The sequence below is a fragment of the Falco biarmicus genome, chromosome 9, assembly GCF_023638135.1.
Source record: "Falco biarmicus isolate bFalBia1 chromosome 9, bFalBia1.pri, whole genome shotgun sequence".
Taxonomy (NCBI): domain Eukaryota; kingdom Metazoa; phylum Chordata; class Aves; order Falconiformes; family Falconidae; genus Falco; species Falco biarmicus.
In genome coordinates this window covers 6603990-6620958 of record NC_079296.1, presented here as the reverse complement: position 1 = coordinate 6620958, position 16969 = coordinate 6603990, and the positions used below count along the sequence as shown (strand labels likewise).

Sequence of the window (16969 nt, the reverse complement as noted above, 5' to 3'; positions counted from 1 at the left end):
TCTAATCTAGGGATTAAATAAGATGTTTCCCTCAGGTAAACCGTAAACTGGCAATCTGCCTAAAGAACTGCTGCAAGGTATCTTCTGAAAAGTGGAACAAGGGTGTTTGAGAAATGCAAAGGATTATTAGCAGGTATTCTCTAAAAAATGCTTTACAAGAACACCCTCTCTTTTTATACAAGGCAAAATGCAGGGTGGAACACAAACACTTCAGCATACATGCACAGTCATTGTTTCTACAAAGCCTCTCGGCTCTGCCTCCCACCCAGGGGCTGCATGAAATACCGAGCAACTCCCCGGAGCTCTGCTGCATTCCCAGAACAAGGGTAGCCACGACGCAAACAGACCCCAGGAGTGAAACGGCAGCAACCAAGAACTACATTTTCTGTTATTGCTTGGATTTCAACAGGACTGTCCTGAGACTCACCCACCCCAGTTTCCCAAAGCGCCAAGAGCTCAGAGCTCTCATCCAGAGAGCTGTTCAGCTGAAATTGAGTCCTTCATTGCCCTAACTCGGGCACCCAAATCTAGTGTTAATCCCTGGAGCTCTGCCAGCATCTGACCACAGCAACTTCTCTACAACCCTGCTACAATTCCTATTCCCAAAGAGCCTAAGAACTTACCAAGACATCTTGCAAATAAAAACCCCACCAGCATCCTCTTGCAGATAAAGTAGAAGGGCAAGATTAAGAAGATTAAGGGTAGATTTAGAGCTCACTGGAGTGCAAGAGATGCAGGCATCCCGGCACTGCAGCCACAAGGAGGGCACCAGCAAGGCCCTTCCCAGGCAAGCTGCTGCATTCCTGCCGTGCGCAGCAGAGGAGAAATCCAAATGGGAACTAGATAACCCTTAGGGTCCCTTCCAACCCAACCCGCTCTATGATTCTTTCAGTCACCGAGCCATTCTTCCCCCAGAAGACATCTCTCCCTACCAAGGCCAAACCCAGCAATCCCCATGAAGGCACACAAAGGCTGGTCATCCTGCTGCAAATCCAGATCCATACATTGCTGAAGTCACATAGTTTGGTGATTGCATTTCGACTCCCGAAGGCTGTTTCTGCTACGGAACATGCAGCTTCACTCCACGCTGGTGAAATTGAGACAAATATCACTCCATCGCTTCAGTTCAAGTCTGGCTGTAATTAATTTCATTGAGTCTGACATTTGAAATAAATGAAGGAACATGCTTCCACCATCTGGAAAAGTGCATGCTGACACTTCCAATCATTTGTGCATCCACTCGTGAATGTGTGTAGGTAATGTCTGGTATTTTTACATATATAGAGAAAAGGTAAATGACAGATTAAGGCATCAATCCATGCAGACAAGTACAGCAGCCCAGCACCACTCATCATACAGATGAGCAAAAGGCACATTGAGTAGTGGAAGTGGCCAAATGTGGTAAGAAAAATATTTGGGAAACTGGAGACAAGGCAAATGCCAAGAAGAGTTATCAGTATATTTTGAGAAGACTGATTTATACACGGAGCATGCTTGATATTCTCTCCATCGCTAAAATAAGCAATATGTATAGTACTTTGTACTGGGGTATACATAATAGCTTAAAAGTAATCTGTGTACATTTTATAGGCCCTCATTTATTACTCAAAGGGAAGACAGAATTTTCACAGCTACAGGAAAAGAAATTTTGTCCTTACAAAAGTGCAGAGGTCACTTACAGTATGTTCCTCTTCCCTTCATTAACATGCCAAGATATCTTTTCCAGAGCAAGAAGGGAAGAGGCATTCCCTTTGATATTAAGACAGTCATCCTAGGAAATACAACAACAGCTATACAAGACTCAAACCCATGAGAGTTTGGAAAGGACTCTGCCCTTTACCAGTGCCAACCTGGCTGCTCCTGCCCACTCCTGCCAAAAGCATCTGGACGTGCACACAGGGAAGTTCCAGTTGCAAATCCATTGCTATATGCACAGATAGTAAAATAACTTCATATGAAAAACAGGACATTCATACTGTTAATTCAAAGCAGCCATAACCCCAGTGTAAGCATCGCTGAGCTTGGTGGCTTGAAACAGGAGTTTAACACTAACCAGGACCAAGCAGCCTGTATGAAAAGGCTCCACCAAGGCTGGAGCCACAGTGCACACAAGTCCTCCTTGTTCAGCCCTGCACTCTTGCTTCTGCAAACATCTAAAATAACCATACTGCAGGCCTCAGTACAAAGGCAAAGAGTTTCTGCTTCTCACACCCGTTAGTCCTTGGTGGAGCATTAGTTCCTCCAGTGGCAACTGCCTCCTCTCCAAGAGGCACTGACATCTGGCCGCACGGAGCAGCTCCTGCACCGCATCCATCCCTTCCTCCACTCACCCTGGGAGGCTTCGTACACGGTGAGACACGTCAGAGCGTGGCAAGGCAGAGCTGCTTTCAGGGCCGGGGGGTGCTCTGGGGCTGGGTGCAAGCCTCACCTGTGCCAAGTATGCCACTTCCAAAAGGCTGATCCATCACTTGGCAGATTACCAGGGGGCCAGATTAGGACTGTGGCTTGTCCAGAGCAGGTTGTTTCACCTCATGAGTTCTCCAGTGATTATTTCTCACTAGGCTTTCCTTCCTAGAAGAATTTTCCACATGCCTTATTTAATCCTGTGTCGACTGACATTACACAGGCATGACATACCTGCCTGCACTAACACTCCCCTCCGCTACTATTCATTGCTCACAAAAATGGAAAGAAAATTGTTGAAACTGATCCATTCCCCCAGATACATTTCCTGGGACACATCTGTACCTTTCGGTCCTCAGCAGAACAGAACCCATTTCAGTTTCATAGAAGCTCCCCCTCGCCTCCCACATCTATTTTCAGCCTTTCCATTGACTAAAATTTCCTATAAGCTACTCCGAGGCTGGGCATTTCACCATCATCAGAAAAATAATCAACTTGACCCACAAGTCACAACAGGAGCAGGTATAGGGGGCCCCTATAGAAATAGAACCTGGAGAGATATATAGATATATATATAAATAGAACCTGTATATAGAAATCCCACCCAGGTTCTTCAGAGGCCACATAAGCTAAAGCAAAGAAGTGGCAGATTTCACACGCACCCCCAAAAGCAGATGTTTCAGTTTCATCCATAAAAAGCTTAGTCCCAGGCCACAAATTGGCCAGCTCTGCTCAAGCAGCAGAGACTCTGCTATTTCCAGGCTCACAGGAATGGTGCTCATTTTAGCAGCATGTCTGTTCGTTATTTGGGATGAGTGTCCCCAGGGCAAGGAGGGCCCCGGCTTGTCTGGCCAAGGCTTTGGAGAAAGGAGCTGCAGGCAGAGAAGCACGCTGGTTTACTCGGTTACTCTAAATGTGCAGAACATCTTTAACTGATGTTCTGACTCCGAGAGTTTCAGAGCATCTCTAAGTTTATTGGTGTGAAATCTTAAGTACCTTCCAATGAGGAACTCAAAGTTCTTCACAGACATTTCCACACCCAAAACAAGCTCCACTTTTGGTTCTGGTTCATATTCCGTAGGAAAAATCTCAACCAGCTTGGTGTTATCCAAGCCTATTCCCCATTGCCACAAGAAATCACACTGCATTTTCCTAGGCTGAATCCCAACCGCTACGTAAAATGCTCCATAAACTGCCAAAAAACCACAGGCCTGTGGGCAACAAAGGCAAGTCAAAAGCAGTAGTAGAAAAGAGACGAAGGGTTGGTTTGGAATTTAGGCTTGACGATGCTATGCAACTTCACTGCCTAAATTCCCAAGGTCCACAGGAGCCGGGTCCCAGCCCGCATCCTCTCGGCAGCTCCACGTGGACAGACTCTTGCAACAGCACAGTGCTGCAAGAGCTGGACACGCAGCCAAGCAGCAAAACCCCTGCATCTGCCCCACCACAGGGCCTTGGGCCAAGGCAAAACTCAGCGTGTAAGTGCCAAAGGGTCGGACCAAACCTCCTGGCTCACACACAGGGATGCTTTCCCCCTTGGTGCACTGGAATTCCCTAAGCAGGGGCTGTGGCTCCGTTCAGAGGCTGGATACAAAGCACTGCATCCAGCATCCTTGGGCGCTGCTGTGTGCCAAAGGTCGCCGGGCTTCTCACCACGCTTCCCCATGCACTGGGGGAGCAAAGGGCTGATCCTGCCCTGCGAAGTGCTCACGGGGACCATCCGAGAGTCAGACCCTGCTGCGGGAATGTGTCTGTGGCTGGGAAAGAAAAGGATGGTGAGACACTGCAGAGGACTTCACCCTCCGTGCCGGCCCTGGCAGAAGGGTTAAGCATGCCTGCTGCCTTTTCTATACATAGTCTTGTAAGACAATAGCCTCCAGCACATAAAGTCTTCACTGCTTCCTGATATAGCTCTTTAATTACAGAGCACTGGGAAAATTGATGGTTCCAGAACAGATACGGCCCTTATTGTTTTCTTCTGTTTTGCATCCTGCAGGGAATCAGGACTGAAATTTAAAAACAAAAAAGCTATAGTCCATTAATAAGCACTGGGGTCTGTTTGCTTCTCCTCTCGGTCCCTGCTCCTGAGGTCAGCAAGGAAAGCATCCAACAGATGCAGAAAGACAGATTGTTTTAATTTAAACATTTGAGAGAGGCAGAGTGAGGGACTTTCTCCCGAAGTGTACAAGACGTGATAATATGCCTCTCCCGATCCCTGCAAACCCTTGCGAGAGAACATTCCTAGCAGTTTTCCTGTATGAGCACTCACCAGCGAGTGCCAAAGGCAGTGACCAGGAAGAAAGCCGCTGCTTCTTCCCACCCTCACGACGCTTTTGGAGCACAGAAACGATGAGGCGATTCTTACTGATCTGCCCTCCCTGTTACAAAAAGCAGAATACCCAAGGGGATCAAGAGAAAAACATCGGCCTCAACAAGAAAAGCATCTGCAGCCACAGGGCTCCAGGCAAGCAGTTCTTATCCTTCAAGGAATCAACAGCTTTCCAAGATGAGACACTGAGCAGCCCATGGGCAGAGAACAGATGCTGTACTCTGGGGATGGACAGCCTCGTATCTTCCAGGGAGAACCCTCCAGGGGCACGTCCAGCGTGGCTCCTGCCCTGCAGCAGGCTCCTCCTGCACGCTGGCTCCCACCGAGTCACACGCCAGCAAGCACAGAGCAGCTCTGCTGGCCCCAGGCATCTCAGATGCTGCCAGAAGCTATCCCCTGCCTATCAGCAGCCAAACGCACCTACCACCCACCTCATCCATCCGCAGAAATCTTTAACTTCCATGCAATACCACCACAAGGGTTATAGTCCCAATGCTTCACCACACAAACCAGGCACAGTCCTCCCACACATGAGCTACAAGCCATCAACTCCTGCCTTACTACAGCCCTCAGTCAGCATCATATGCTATTGCATCACTAGCAAATGACTCCCAGTTCCCAGCCATTTGAGATCAAATGGAATTTGTGCTGAATTTTCAGCCACCTTGGATCAAAGCTAAACTGGCAAATTCATTTTGAAGTTGTTTACGGAAATGATCTTGCATTAGATGGGCAAGAGGAACAGTTGGCTTAATTTTCTACCAAAGGTGTATTTTGATGGAGGAGGATAAATCAAAACTCTTAAATTCTTAAAAGCTTTAGTTATTTTTGGAGGAATATCTGTTTTACACCGGAGAAGTGACCTCAGAACAGGAAAAATCCAATGGCTAGAAATCAAAAACGTAAATATTTTTATGTAACATCTCTCAGGATCCAAGTTCTGCCAAACCACCAAAGTGGTGCTAGACAATACGCAGGGGTGTCTGCCACAGCACAGCACCATCTCAAATGAACTGTGGATGTTTCCTTTCCAGGACAGCGAAATGCAATTAGACAAAATGCTAATCACCCCAAAGGAGGGTATTTCAGCCATGTGCAAAAGGAAACCCACAGGCACAGGAGCCCGTGACTTAAAGAAACTCTACCCCATTTAAAAAAAAAACAAAAAACCACCAAACAAAAACACACACAACAAAAAAACAACCCAAACATTAACAACTTCTGAACTGGCTTCTATTTTCTGGCCTCCTGGCCACCACTGCTGTTTTATTGAAGTTACCCCAGCAGTATCAATTAAAGGAAAACTCCGACCAGGTCCCCATCCTATCCCACCCACTTGGCATCAGCCCATCCACAGCTCACCACTCCCCCTTCCACACGTGCGACCCACGAGCCACATTTCTGTTTTCAGCACTCTGCCAGTGTGGTTAACCAGCTGCCTGGGGCTTGTCAAATGAAGCTTTTGGGCAGGAAATTAAAAAAGCTTAATTTACCGCTGGGCATTTACTAGGGCCAAGGCAAGGGATGGGCCCCTGCGTACCTCCAGGCACGCTGTAGCTCACAGATGCCACCACCCTGCTCCAGCGCCGCAGCTCTGTCCCCTGGGATGGTGCAGGAACCGAGCTATGGCCTTGCTGACACCCGTTGCTCAAGGTGCACACATTTCCTCACCAACATTTCAAGAGGTAATACCGTCCCACCAAAGCACTTTCGTAACACTAATAACCCTCGCTCTAAGTCTTGGAGGAAAGCAGCCTGGCTGAGTATTGGGGGTCTACACATCAGTCTGGAGGTGGCCTTTTCTTCTGGGTACCACTGGGTGTATAAAGCTGAGCACAAGAGCTTACTAATACTGCAGGCTCCAGCTGTTTGTTTTGCAAAAGAGCAGCAATGAGTCCCATGCTTCCAGACCATCACCTTGAGTTTCTGCACACAGCCTACATCAGCCTTTGGAGCCCCCGGCCACTGCAGCTGCCGAACCCCATCTCCAGCCCCTCACTCACTTGTAGGTGCTTCAACACTTCAGCAGATCTCAGCTGAGATTCACTCTTGTAACTCCCTGAAAGTACAGTGAAACGGAGCTGTTTGGCACCAGCTGAAACACCTCACTTGGAAGCTCCTTTTTTTCCATTTCTTCTGAGCAGAATGACACTTGTATTCACAGTGACTCATCTCCTTGACCTTTCTATTCACTTTTAATGGTGCAAGCTGGAAATAAGGGCATACAAACAATGCATTCATTATTCAGCTGGTGAACTGCAGCCCTCAGACCAAATCTCTACCCTGCAGCAGACAAGAGCAGAGTAGATATTCCAGCACATCTAGGATGAGCCCGCTCAAAGACCATACAAACCACTAACTTTGTATTCGAGGGGTGCAGCTGAATGAGCTGCACCAAAAATCACTGTGTACAATGCTGCAGGAGTACGAAAGATCCTGGGAATCTGGCAGTGTCATCTCCAGGAATTCAGCTGCAGTGAATTCTTACTAAAGTATTGTCTTGGAAACAAAAAAGGGGGTGGAGGGAGGAACAGCAGAGGTCTCCATGAGGATACATGAGCTCAGCCAACGAACAGCTCTTCCTATATATCCATACTCAAAAAATAGAAACTCCAGCTGACGTGCAAATGAAACTCTAAATCTGGCCACTAAAACTGCCTGACAGTCCCTTCAAGCAGGAACTCCAGCAGACCCCTTCGTGACCTCTCTTCTCTTTAGGAGTTTTCCCCCCCCATCAACTTCTTACAACACTTCCAGCAGAGCTGCAAACTCCCCCATCTTTGCAAGTTACAGCAGCGAAGCGCAGAAAAACAAGGAAGGAAAAGGGCTTTCAACAGTTTGCTTAAAAAGCTGAGCCAGGGGAAAACTTACTGCTTTTTATTTATTCTGAAAGAATTAGCATCTCCCTGGCTGCAGATGCAGAGCTTGGTCCAGGCAGGGATGGCATACAGGGTCATCCCCAGCTGACAGTAAGATCTGATGCATCTAAGCTTGGCAGATCATTCAGGTCTTCAGCAAGCTGCTGCTTCCCAAGGAGAACAAAAGCCCCCACCCCCAAAGGTGACCCTCAGCCCTCATAAGAAAACAGGGTGCCTAGCTCCTTCGGGTGACACCTGGACACTGCTGAGGCTAATGGAAAGCTGCCCCTGAGCACAGGAAGAATGGGGTTTGGTCTTCAAATGTTTCTCCAGTGACCCTAGAGCAGCAGGGCTGAGCACCCCAGGAATACAGCATCAGGCATAGGAGACATCTCAAGGAATCAAACCCACCCTGTCAGGATGAACGCACTTAGCCCACAGCCTGCGGCAGAGCACTCCTCAACAAAATACCCAGGAATTACTTTCTCACATCAGCAAAACTGTTGAGTTTCACCACCCCAAAGCCAGCTAACAGACGGACTGACAGCAGCTTACCTGGCCTCCTCTTCCTGCCCACAGCACAGGCTTCACATGCAAAACCCCACAGGGATATCCAGCACCCTGCTTCCATCGCCATCCCTCCACTTTCCAAAGAGTTTTCCCCCCCCCAGTAAACTGAAGCATGTGGATGCCCCAAGAGATCTGCAGGCTTTGGATTTCATGTATAAAACCAATTCTTCAAAGCGTTCCGAAAACAGTCAATAGAACAGCATAGTGGTCTGTATTGTAACCTACACTACCAATCTGCAAGGAATCTGCCCAAATCTAAAGAAAAACTCCAAATAACCTCCTGGATTTGCAATGTGAGGCACTACTGTTGCTAGACAGGAAAACACCATCCCAGAGAGGAAAAGTATTTTTAAAGTAGAAAACTCCTAGACCACAACCACTAACACAACCTGAGGCACAGGGATGAAAAGGAACTCTTAGAAGGCTCCAGTGCTTGAAAATATATGTTGTTGGTGTATCAGCATCAAACATGTATTAAAGCAACACCTCAATACCAGGTTCCATATGGGGAGACAGGATCAGGCCCCAGGGCACAGGAGACAGACTTGCCTAAGGGCTGGGAGAAAGTCTGCAGAGGTTAGGAGTGTGCACAGAGGTCGCTCATCCCATTCATTCGATCCCCAAACGATCCTTTTTCTCTCCAGCTTATTACACAATCTTGAAGGAAAACTCCAGCATTGTAAAAGCATTAATACCATTTTCATAGTTTCAAACACTACGTCTCTCAACATTCTGAAAGCTTCCAGATGATGCTAAGAATCCTGTTGCTTCTGGAGAAAAAGAGCCCAGACTCAGAGCAACCAACCTCAAAAATGCCTTTTGTGTAGCTCCTTCATTTATTTATTTTAGTTCTAAAGACTTTCCAGACACGTCCACAGAGAAACCACGACATCATTTGGATGGCTCACTCAGTGCTAGGCTTCGTTTCAAGAGCCTTAAAACTTGCCAAGAGTAACCCAGTGGCTAATTGTACCATGTTGCCAACCTAAGATTTTTCCATATAACATTAGATTTCAACAAAATTTTTCCATTCTTTCATGTCTCAATTTTTTTCCTGGTTTTGCTCGTTGTTCCCATACTGTTGTTTTTTCTTTGCTTCACACAAAGGTTTATTTTATTTTTAAGAAAAAAACACCAGCTTACAATCTCAGTACCTATCACATAAGCTCCAGTCTAGCTCCTAAGAATAGAATCTTTGATACACAGCAAGGCTTGGCTGCAACTGGAGAAGACTGTCCCAGGAACCTTCCTCATGCAAGCTAGGAAGGCAAAGAAGAGGGAATGCACTGCCTAGATTGGCAACAGCCAAAGGTTTAAGCAGGTAACAGGCAAAAAACAGGAGGCAGGAAAAAAATATCTTGAGGATCTGAAGACTGCATTCAGCTTGCCTTGGTCAAGGATTTCCACCCACAGCCGAAGAACCAAGCTGCTAGCTCAGGACACCACTGCTGATGCTCAGCCAAAGGGGGACAGCCAAACTCAGTAATGGAACTGTTTCCTGATACAGATGTGAGGCTGCCTTCTCAAGAAAGCACAAGACAGTGTCCACCTGGAAGGGTTTCCCTTCCCAAAAATCTCCCAAAACCTCCCCAGCAAGCCACCATGCCATTAGCAGGGAATAAAAACCTAACCAACATCTTCAGACTGCTATTCCTGACAGCTCTGCAATAGCTGCACTCCGAAGGGGCCAAAACCAGAGATAAATCCAAATAAAAGTAAGAAGAGCCCAAAAAGGCACTGAGCAGTCCCAATCCAGAACACAACCAAGCACCATGAAACTTCCATGCTTCAGTAGAACGAGAGCTTTTGGTTACACCAGCCCTCCCTTGGGGCTCCCCAGCACATCAGTTGATCCAAGGGGGACCCCCTTTTGTGGGGACAGGGTCTCTCCCAGCACAATGCCAGTACCGGGCCCTACTGCTTATATCAAACACGCTTGCTGTATAGCCAAGACAGATGGTTGTGCTCCACACTGAGAAGTTAAAAGTCAAGGACCTATAAAGGTAGTGCAGGGAAACTGGTGAAGGTTATCAGGTTATCCAGCTGAACTCCAGAAGCAGCATAAATCACAGGCGCACCCACCTCTGACACAGACTTTTACTTTGGGACAAATCCTGCAGAACTTAAATTTGACCCAGCTCCAGCAGATGACTGTTTAAAGCCTCAGCATTCCCAAAATATCCTCAGCAGTAGCAATATCGGAGACTTGCAGCACAGTCAGGGCTTTCCTAAGTATGAGTAGAGCCTACGCTGGATAAAAAGTGCAGAACAGGGAGTGGAAGAAGTCTTCCTCTACATGAAAAGAAGTCTGGGAAGAGGTATGTTTTGTGGTTCCTTCCTGGTTTACTTCCCCGACAATTCTTCTCTTTTCAAACAGCAGTTTCCATTTACCAAACCTACATACTGAAGAGTTATAATCAAGTCTTCAACAGAACCCAAACAATGTTTTAAACCTTTCTCTGCAGCATAATTCATTTTATGAAATGATAGCTGCATCCTGAGGATAGGACTCCTGCTAAACAAACCAGGCAAGAGCATACGTGGGCGAGTGTGTACATACATGATGAAGTGCCAAATTTATACTTGTAACGCAGCAGGGATTTCCCCCTTCTTAGGGGCTGCTGCACTTCAAAGTCAATTCACGCGACAGCAGAGCATGAGCTCCGAATGGAATCGCTCTTCCCAAATCATCCTGGACCTGGGTACCTCCACCCCAAACCATGCCATACGCAGACTGTCTTAATGCCAGCGGCCACCAGCAAGGGCCCTAACATGACCCTTTGGAAGTCCTTTAAGGCCAAACAGCCCCCACCTGCACCATTTGTTTGAACAAAGTGCTGGACCCATCTCCACACCCGAGGCGTTTGCTGCCAGCCAACAACTGCCGGGCTCAGCTGCCCGCTTTTCCCAGGTCCCACCGCTCTCCAGACATAGCCACAAGCAACCACACAAACACATAAATAGCAAAAGCATCAATCACCATGGTGATACCTTCATTTGAGAACTTTTCTTTTTTCTTTTTGTTTTACATACACCATTTCCCCAAGGACCTGCTGGTCTGCGCCCCCCCTCCCCTCCTTCATTACCCCTTGTAGATTTGCTGGGCCAGAAAGCCCCTAATCCTCAATCTGCTCGTGGGGAAGCGTTCACAGCAGTATTGCTCTGTGCCGTCTTCCCAAGCGTAGACTTTCACGTTCACAAAGAGTGACTGGCATCCATCCTCCACCTGCTTTGGGAAGGGCAAGATTTGCGGTGCAGCCCCAGCATCCAGATAGCATGGGGAGAGAGAGCGCACAGGGAGCACGTCCGAAAGTCAGGGCATAAGACAAAAAGCTAAGAAAAGTAATTGTTGAAAAGACATAATTGCTAATTCGTTTTACCTCCACAGAAGAGAAAAACTCAGAACTGAAGAGCAGTTTCCTGGAAAGTACTCCCACAGATTTACTTCTGAAGTCCAGACAAAACTCAGATTACCTAAAACGCATCTACAAATGGTACTTCACACAAATGCCTCTGCGTTACTGGCATGTGCCAAAGCAGCGCCTTCTGCTTCTCAGCATCTGTCGCAACGCTTTGTTTCATCTTTGAGATCAGATCAGTAATTCAAAGCAGTTGTGAGAACACACACTCTAAGCCTGTGCCCTGAAACCAGGCTGCAGGACAGACAGGGAAACTTTGAATCACCAAAGCAGGGATGGACAGGCAGCACCAGACCACATCTTCAGTGTCTGAAGAAAAGCAACTGGGTACGTGCTACAGAGGGTTATAGGACACCTACGTGCCATTAAGGGTCCGGGCCTCTGGGACAGTGGCAAAGATTTTCATGTTGGAGTTCTGAGAAAAAGAAAAGGTGCTAGAGAATTAAAACTTTTATGTTGAACATAGTCTACAGCACAGCTGCTGGTGCCATACACAGAGAAATGGCACTCTGTCTTTTCTTGGGAGCTACCAGTAGGCTACACCCAGTTGAATAAGGCTCACACCTCCGCATCTGCATCACCCTCCCACAGCAAGAGGTGGGAGATCAAAGCAGGAGCCCCATCACCGAGTTACACCCCAAAGGCTTCTGACAGATGTTGATACAACCCCTGCAACACTGTGATCTGACTGCAAGTCACCACATACAGATCTCAGGTTGGAAAGGACCCATTAGGATCAGAGTCCAGCTCCCTGCTCCTCGCAGGACTACCTAAAAATAAACCATATGACCAGGGACATCATCCAGATGCTCCTGGGACTCTGACGGGCTTGGTGCTGTGACCACCTCCCTGGAGAGCCTGATCCAGTCCCTGGCCACCTGCAGTGAGGAGCCTTTCCTAACGTCCAGTCTAAGCCTCCGACACAGCTTCATTCCATTTCCTTGTGTCCTGCCCCTGGGGAGACAGGAACCTACTAGTTAGAGTTGCTCTAGATTTCAAAAAGGAATGAACCTGATAAGTCCATCTCTGACAACGAAGCGTAAGGGGCAGGGACAGTACCCATATAAAATAAGGATGCACATCCCCTTGATGGTACCTATTTGTTCTGGGGCAGACCATGTCTGCAAGCAGCAGGAGTAACACCAAGCCAGTTTTGTTCATTGGGTTCAAAGAGGTTGTATACGTGAGGATCCAGCATTACAGACCTTTTTTATTGGTAAAAAGAAGTTGTATATGTGAAGGATCCTGCGTTACAGACCTGAGCGAGCAACGCCAGCGGGCGAGTCCACACTTTTGTCCCTCTTTGTATGCCAAGAATTAGCAACTCTTCAGCAGGTTTTTGCCTTAGAGCTACCCCTAAAGACCAGAGATGAAATGGAATTTCTTCAATCCTCAGTAAGCGATTGCCCAGGCAACACTGTGATGCTTCAGAGTGAAGAGCTAAAATTCCCATCAGCTTTGGTGGGAGCCATCTTGTTGGCCGCGACTCTGAAACCAGCTCCCGCATCCAGCATGGCTACAGCACCGCAGGGCAGCGAGCGCAGGAGCAGCCTTCAAAAACCAACCCGAAGGGAAGGGTCAGCAAAGTTTCCCTCTTGACCCCAGCTTACATGGGAGAATAATATATTACCTCAGCTGAATGCCTCTGCTGCGTCCCCTGGCCGGGGCATGTTCAACAGCTGGGTGCTTTTAAGTTAAAGCCCTGTTCCAATCTGGCAATTCATTGACAGCACAATCCAGGTTTTACACTGGAAATCAGATGTGCCACCAATTCCAGACTTATAAAGTCATATTTCTTCTTGTAAAACAATATCAACACTTTTGATTGGCAAAATATTAAACAAAACACTTCTAACTGGCTGGATAAAGATTATTTTTTTTTAGTTCACTCTAGATGACTGGGGAAGAGCCAAGCAGAAAAGCAACAGATGGTAACAGGATACTTCATAATTTCCAGCATTTTTATTTCTTTTAAAGGGCACGCCATGTATTCTTATTACACTTTTCTTTGCCACTAAAGGAAACTGCTGCTTCCAAAAATTTTCACCCAGAAACCTGATTTAATTTTATAGGGATTTGTAAAAGCAGAGGCAGATTCCAACTTTGTCTGTGGGTTAGATTTTTGTGTGACATCATCTGTTAAGATATGGGAAAATCTGAGCTGGAAGGGCAGTGTTCAGAGGCAGTTCAGTTCGTGTTGCCTTCAACATTTTTCTCTATATTTTTCTGGAAACCCTCTCTGCAAGGTGTCTTCCCCCTTCCTTTGGAGCCACCTGATAAATTGCTGTTTAAGATTACAGAGAGGATTCACCTCTCCATACAGAGAAGCCATCTAAAATGAAACAGAAACAAGCAATCTGAGCTGAAATAAAACCAAAGAGAACTTGGAAAGATTAAAAAAAAAAAGAGCGATAAAGAGCATTTGTCAATGCCATCAGCAGTCCCAATCTGACTCCTCCCTCATCCAAATTATTTGATGTCCCATTAAAAGGCTCATTAGGAAAACTCTGAGCTTTTCATTGCAAGAGGCATTACTTGGAGCTGCATATTGGCCCTACAACAACTCTCAAGCCACGCACCACAGCTTCGCTCCAGCCAGCCCTCTGCTTCCCACCGCTGCGGCGAGACCAAAAAGTTTTAGTAAAGTTCCTAGGTGCCACTAAAAGGAGCTAGGTCTTCTGTCAAAGCTGGCTGAAGGATATTCACCAACAGGCAAAATGCCTACGGATGCTCTAAAACCATTAAACCGTTCACATAGACAGAAAAAGGAAATTTTTTTCATCTTTGCCTTGAAACTGAACTGGTAGCAATTCGTTTTCAACTAACACAAAGTAACAGAGCAGCCTGACAAGCTGGCTGGGCAAAAGGGGAACTCGGAATGAGCTAGGATCACTCCTAGATAGAAGAGTTCTTCTAGTCACAGAACTCCGAACAGTCCCTTACTTTCACAGTACAGCAAAACTCTTGTGGTAGCTCCGACCACCGTTAGTTTTTCCCACAGTGATGTTCTAGAGGCATTTTATTCATTGACTAGCAACTAATTTTCCATCTTGCTCAGACTTTGCAAGCAAGCCATTAATGAAAGCATTCCTCATACGCCCACCTTTTCTTCCTTAAGGTCATTTAACAACCTCGAAATTATAATTTCAGGCAATCACACTGCTATATACAGAATCCCACACGTGTTTGTCCTGGTAACACACAAACCACCCTGCAAACACCGCTTCCTAGAAAAAAATACCCAGAACACACAAAAATTCAGCATGAAAGTTGAATCCCAGGCAGCTCAGCTCTTCGGGGCACTTCTCCGTTTCTCGAGTTACCCTGCAGAACTCAGTTTAACTTTTCCCATTTCAAAAATCAGCATCGCCAACAAACCGCTTTGCATTTCCCCCCCTTGAAATACAACATCAAAAGCCCTCAAAGAGCCGATGCCTCCAAGTGTCTGCTCCATACTCAAGGAAACACTGGGAAAACACAGGGAAAACTTTTCCAGCAGACCTCCCGGTCTCCATCTGCCCTGCTCTGGCATTGCACAGCCCACCCGGGGAAGGCAGACATTTGGAAAGCAGAGCTCTCCAAACCCGCTCTGCAAACCCAAAGCGGCCAATTAGTGAAATAAAAGTATTTAGCCTCGCTCCTGTATGATTGTAAAATTTGAAAACAAAAAAAAAAAGGCATTCCAGGATTTTTCTGGCTGCGTGTCTAGTGCTGTTGCACATCTGGTACTTCACAGACTTTCCTTTTGCAACGCTCCAGGATTTTAGGGAGAAATCCTGGTTTACTGGGGCTGGGGAGACTGGGGGGGGTGGGGGGTGGTGTGTGTGTGGGGGTGTGTGTGCAGAGTGAGCCTAGGGGTCCTGAGCAGAAGCGGCTGCAAAAAGCTTTTGTGTAGCGAGATCTGCCGCTTTGATGCAGAGGGAACAGATTCCTGCAGATTCCTGCTGGACAAAAAAAGTTTCTTCTCCTCAAGGAGGAGGAACTGCGCAAGGCGAGAGGTTTCCAGTTGCCTAAATATACATTCGCAGATATATCCACGTAGATATATAAAGACCTAGAGCCTCCAGAAACTCATCCTGACTTTTGCTCCAGAAAAAAAGAGCCCAGCAACAGGCAGCTCTGCTCTAAGAAAAGCGAATAAACTATTGTTTTAGGTTTTTTTCCCCCTTTTACGGGCCCCCTGACAAACGGCATTCGGAGACTCGGGCAGCTAAAGGAGGCTGGGTGAGGTTTGGGTTTTGTGGGGTTTTTTTCCTTTTTTTTTCTTCTTTTTTTTTCTCCTCCTTTCTTTTATATTTTTTCTTTTGTCTTTTTTTCTTTTTTTTTTTTTCTTCTTTTTTTCCTTTTTTTTTTCCCCCGGAATGCACTGAGCAAGGGAAGGCAGCTGCCTTGCCCCGCACAACAGCCCGCTCGCCCTCCCCGCTGCCACCCGCCTCCCCGCCACCGTCCCGGGGATGGGGTGGGGGGCCCGGGGGGTCCCTTACCTGCCCGGCCGAGGGACAGGGCACCCAGCAGCACCAGGGCAGCGGGTACCCACCAGCTCCGTATCCAACTGCGCCTTTTCCACCGCGTGTGCGTATCCATGGTCCACAAAAAACGGGGCACCAGCTCGGGACAACTCGGGGGGAAAGGGTGAAAAAAAAATAATATATACAAGCGAAGAAAAACCGCTCAGACCCCCCCGCCAGCCCCCCCCGGAGAGCAGCCGCTTTTTATAAAGCCATGGGGCGGGCGGAGGGCTGTGGGGGGCTCCGCCGCGCTCACTCCCGGCCCCTGCCTGCTCCTGCAGCGCAAAACTTTTCTTTCTCTCCCCCCCACCCCCCTTTTTTTCCTCCTTCTTTTAAACCCAAGGGCAGAGTTTGTCAATCCCGGAGCCGCGCAGCAAATCAGGGCCGGGCGGAGCGGCCCCAGCCCGGCCCCCGGCCCGCCCCGGCCCCGCGGCAAGTTCGAACGCTGCGGGGCTGCCCCGCACCCGGCCCGCGGCTACGGGCACCAGCCGCACTCGTCCGTCCCTTCCCCTCCTCCCAGCCCCCTGCTCTTCCCGACCCCCCCGGGAATAGGGCCTGGGGCTGGCGGAAGCATGGAAAGTGCAGGGATTTTTTTTTTTTTTTGGGGGGGGGGGGGGGGGGGAATAGAAAAAAAAAAAATTGAAAGAGGCCACCGCCTCGAAACGTGAGTGCAAAGGGTAAAAGTGCAAACAGGAAGGAGTGGGAGGGGAAGGTGGCATCCCCCCTCCAGGCTAGCCAGGCACTGGGGTGGCAAAACCCTCTGGCCAGCCAGCAAGGGGGCAGCTGGGGGTGTGTGTGTGGGGGGGGGGGGGGGTGTGTGTGTGCGTGCTTCGGGACATGGTTTAGTGGTGGACTGAGCAGCCCTGGGTTAACAGTTGGACT

At 47.9% G+C, this 16969-nt stretch overlaps 1 protein-coding gene across 2 annotated transcripts in view; it reads right to left on the bottom strand.

Annotated features, from left to right (window-relative positions):
- The window catches only part of COL5A1 (collagen type V alpha 1 chain), a 160400-nt gene extending 143991 nt beyond the window's left edge, over positions 1-16409 (bottom strand). For both annotated transcript variants that reach the window (XM_056351721.1, XM_056351722.1), the window contains exon 1: positions 16064-16409. In XM_056351721.1, the coding sequence (XP_056207696.1) occupies positions 16064-16163 (100 nt within the window). In that variant the 5' untranslated portion in view covers positions 16164-16409. The remainder of the gene's footprint in view (positions 1-16063) is intronic.
- Positions 16410-16969: the final 560 nt, after the last annotated feature.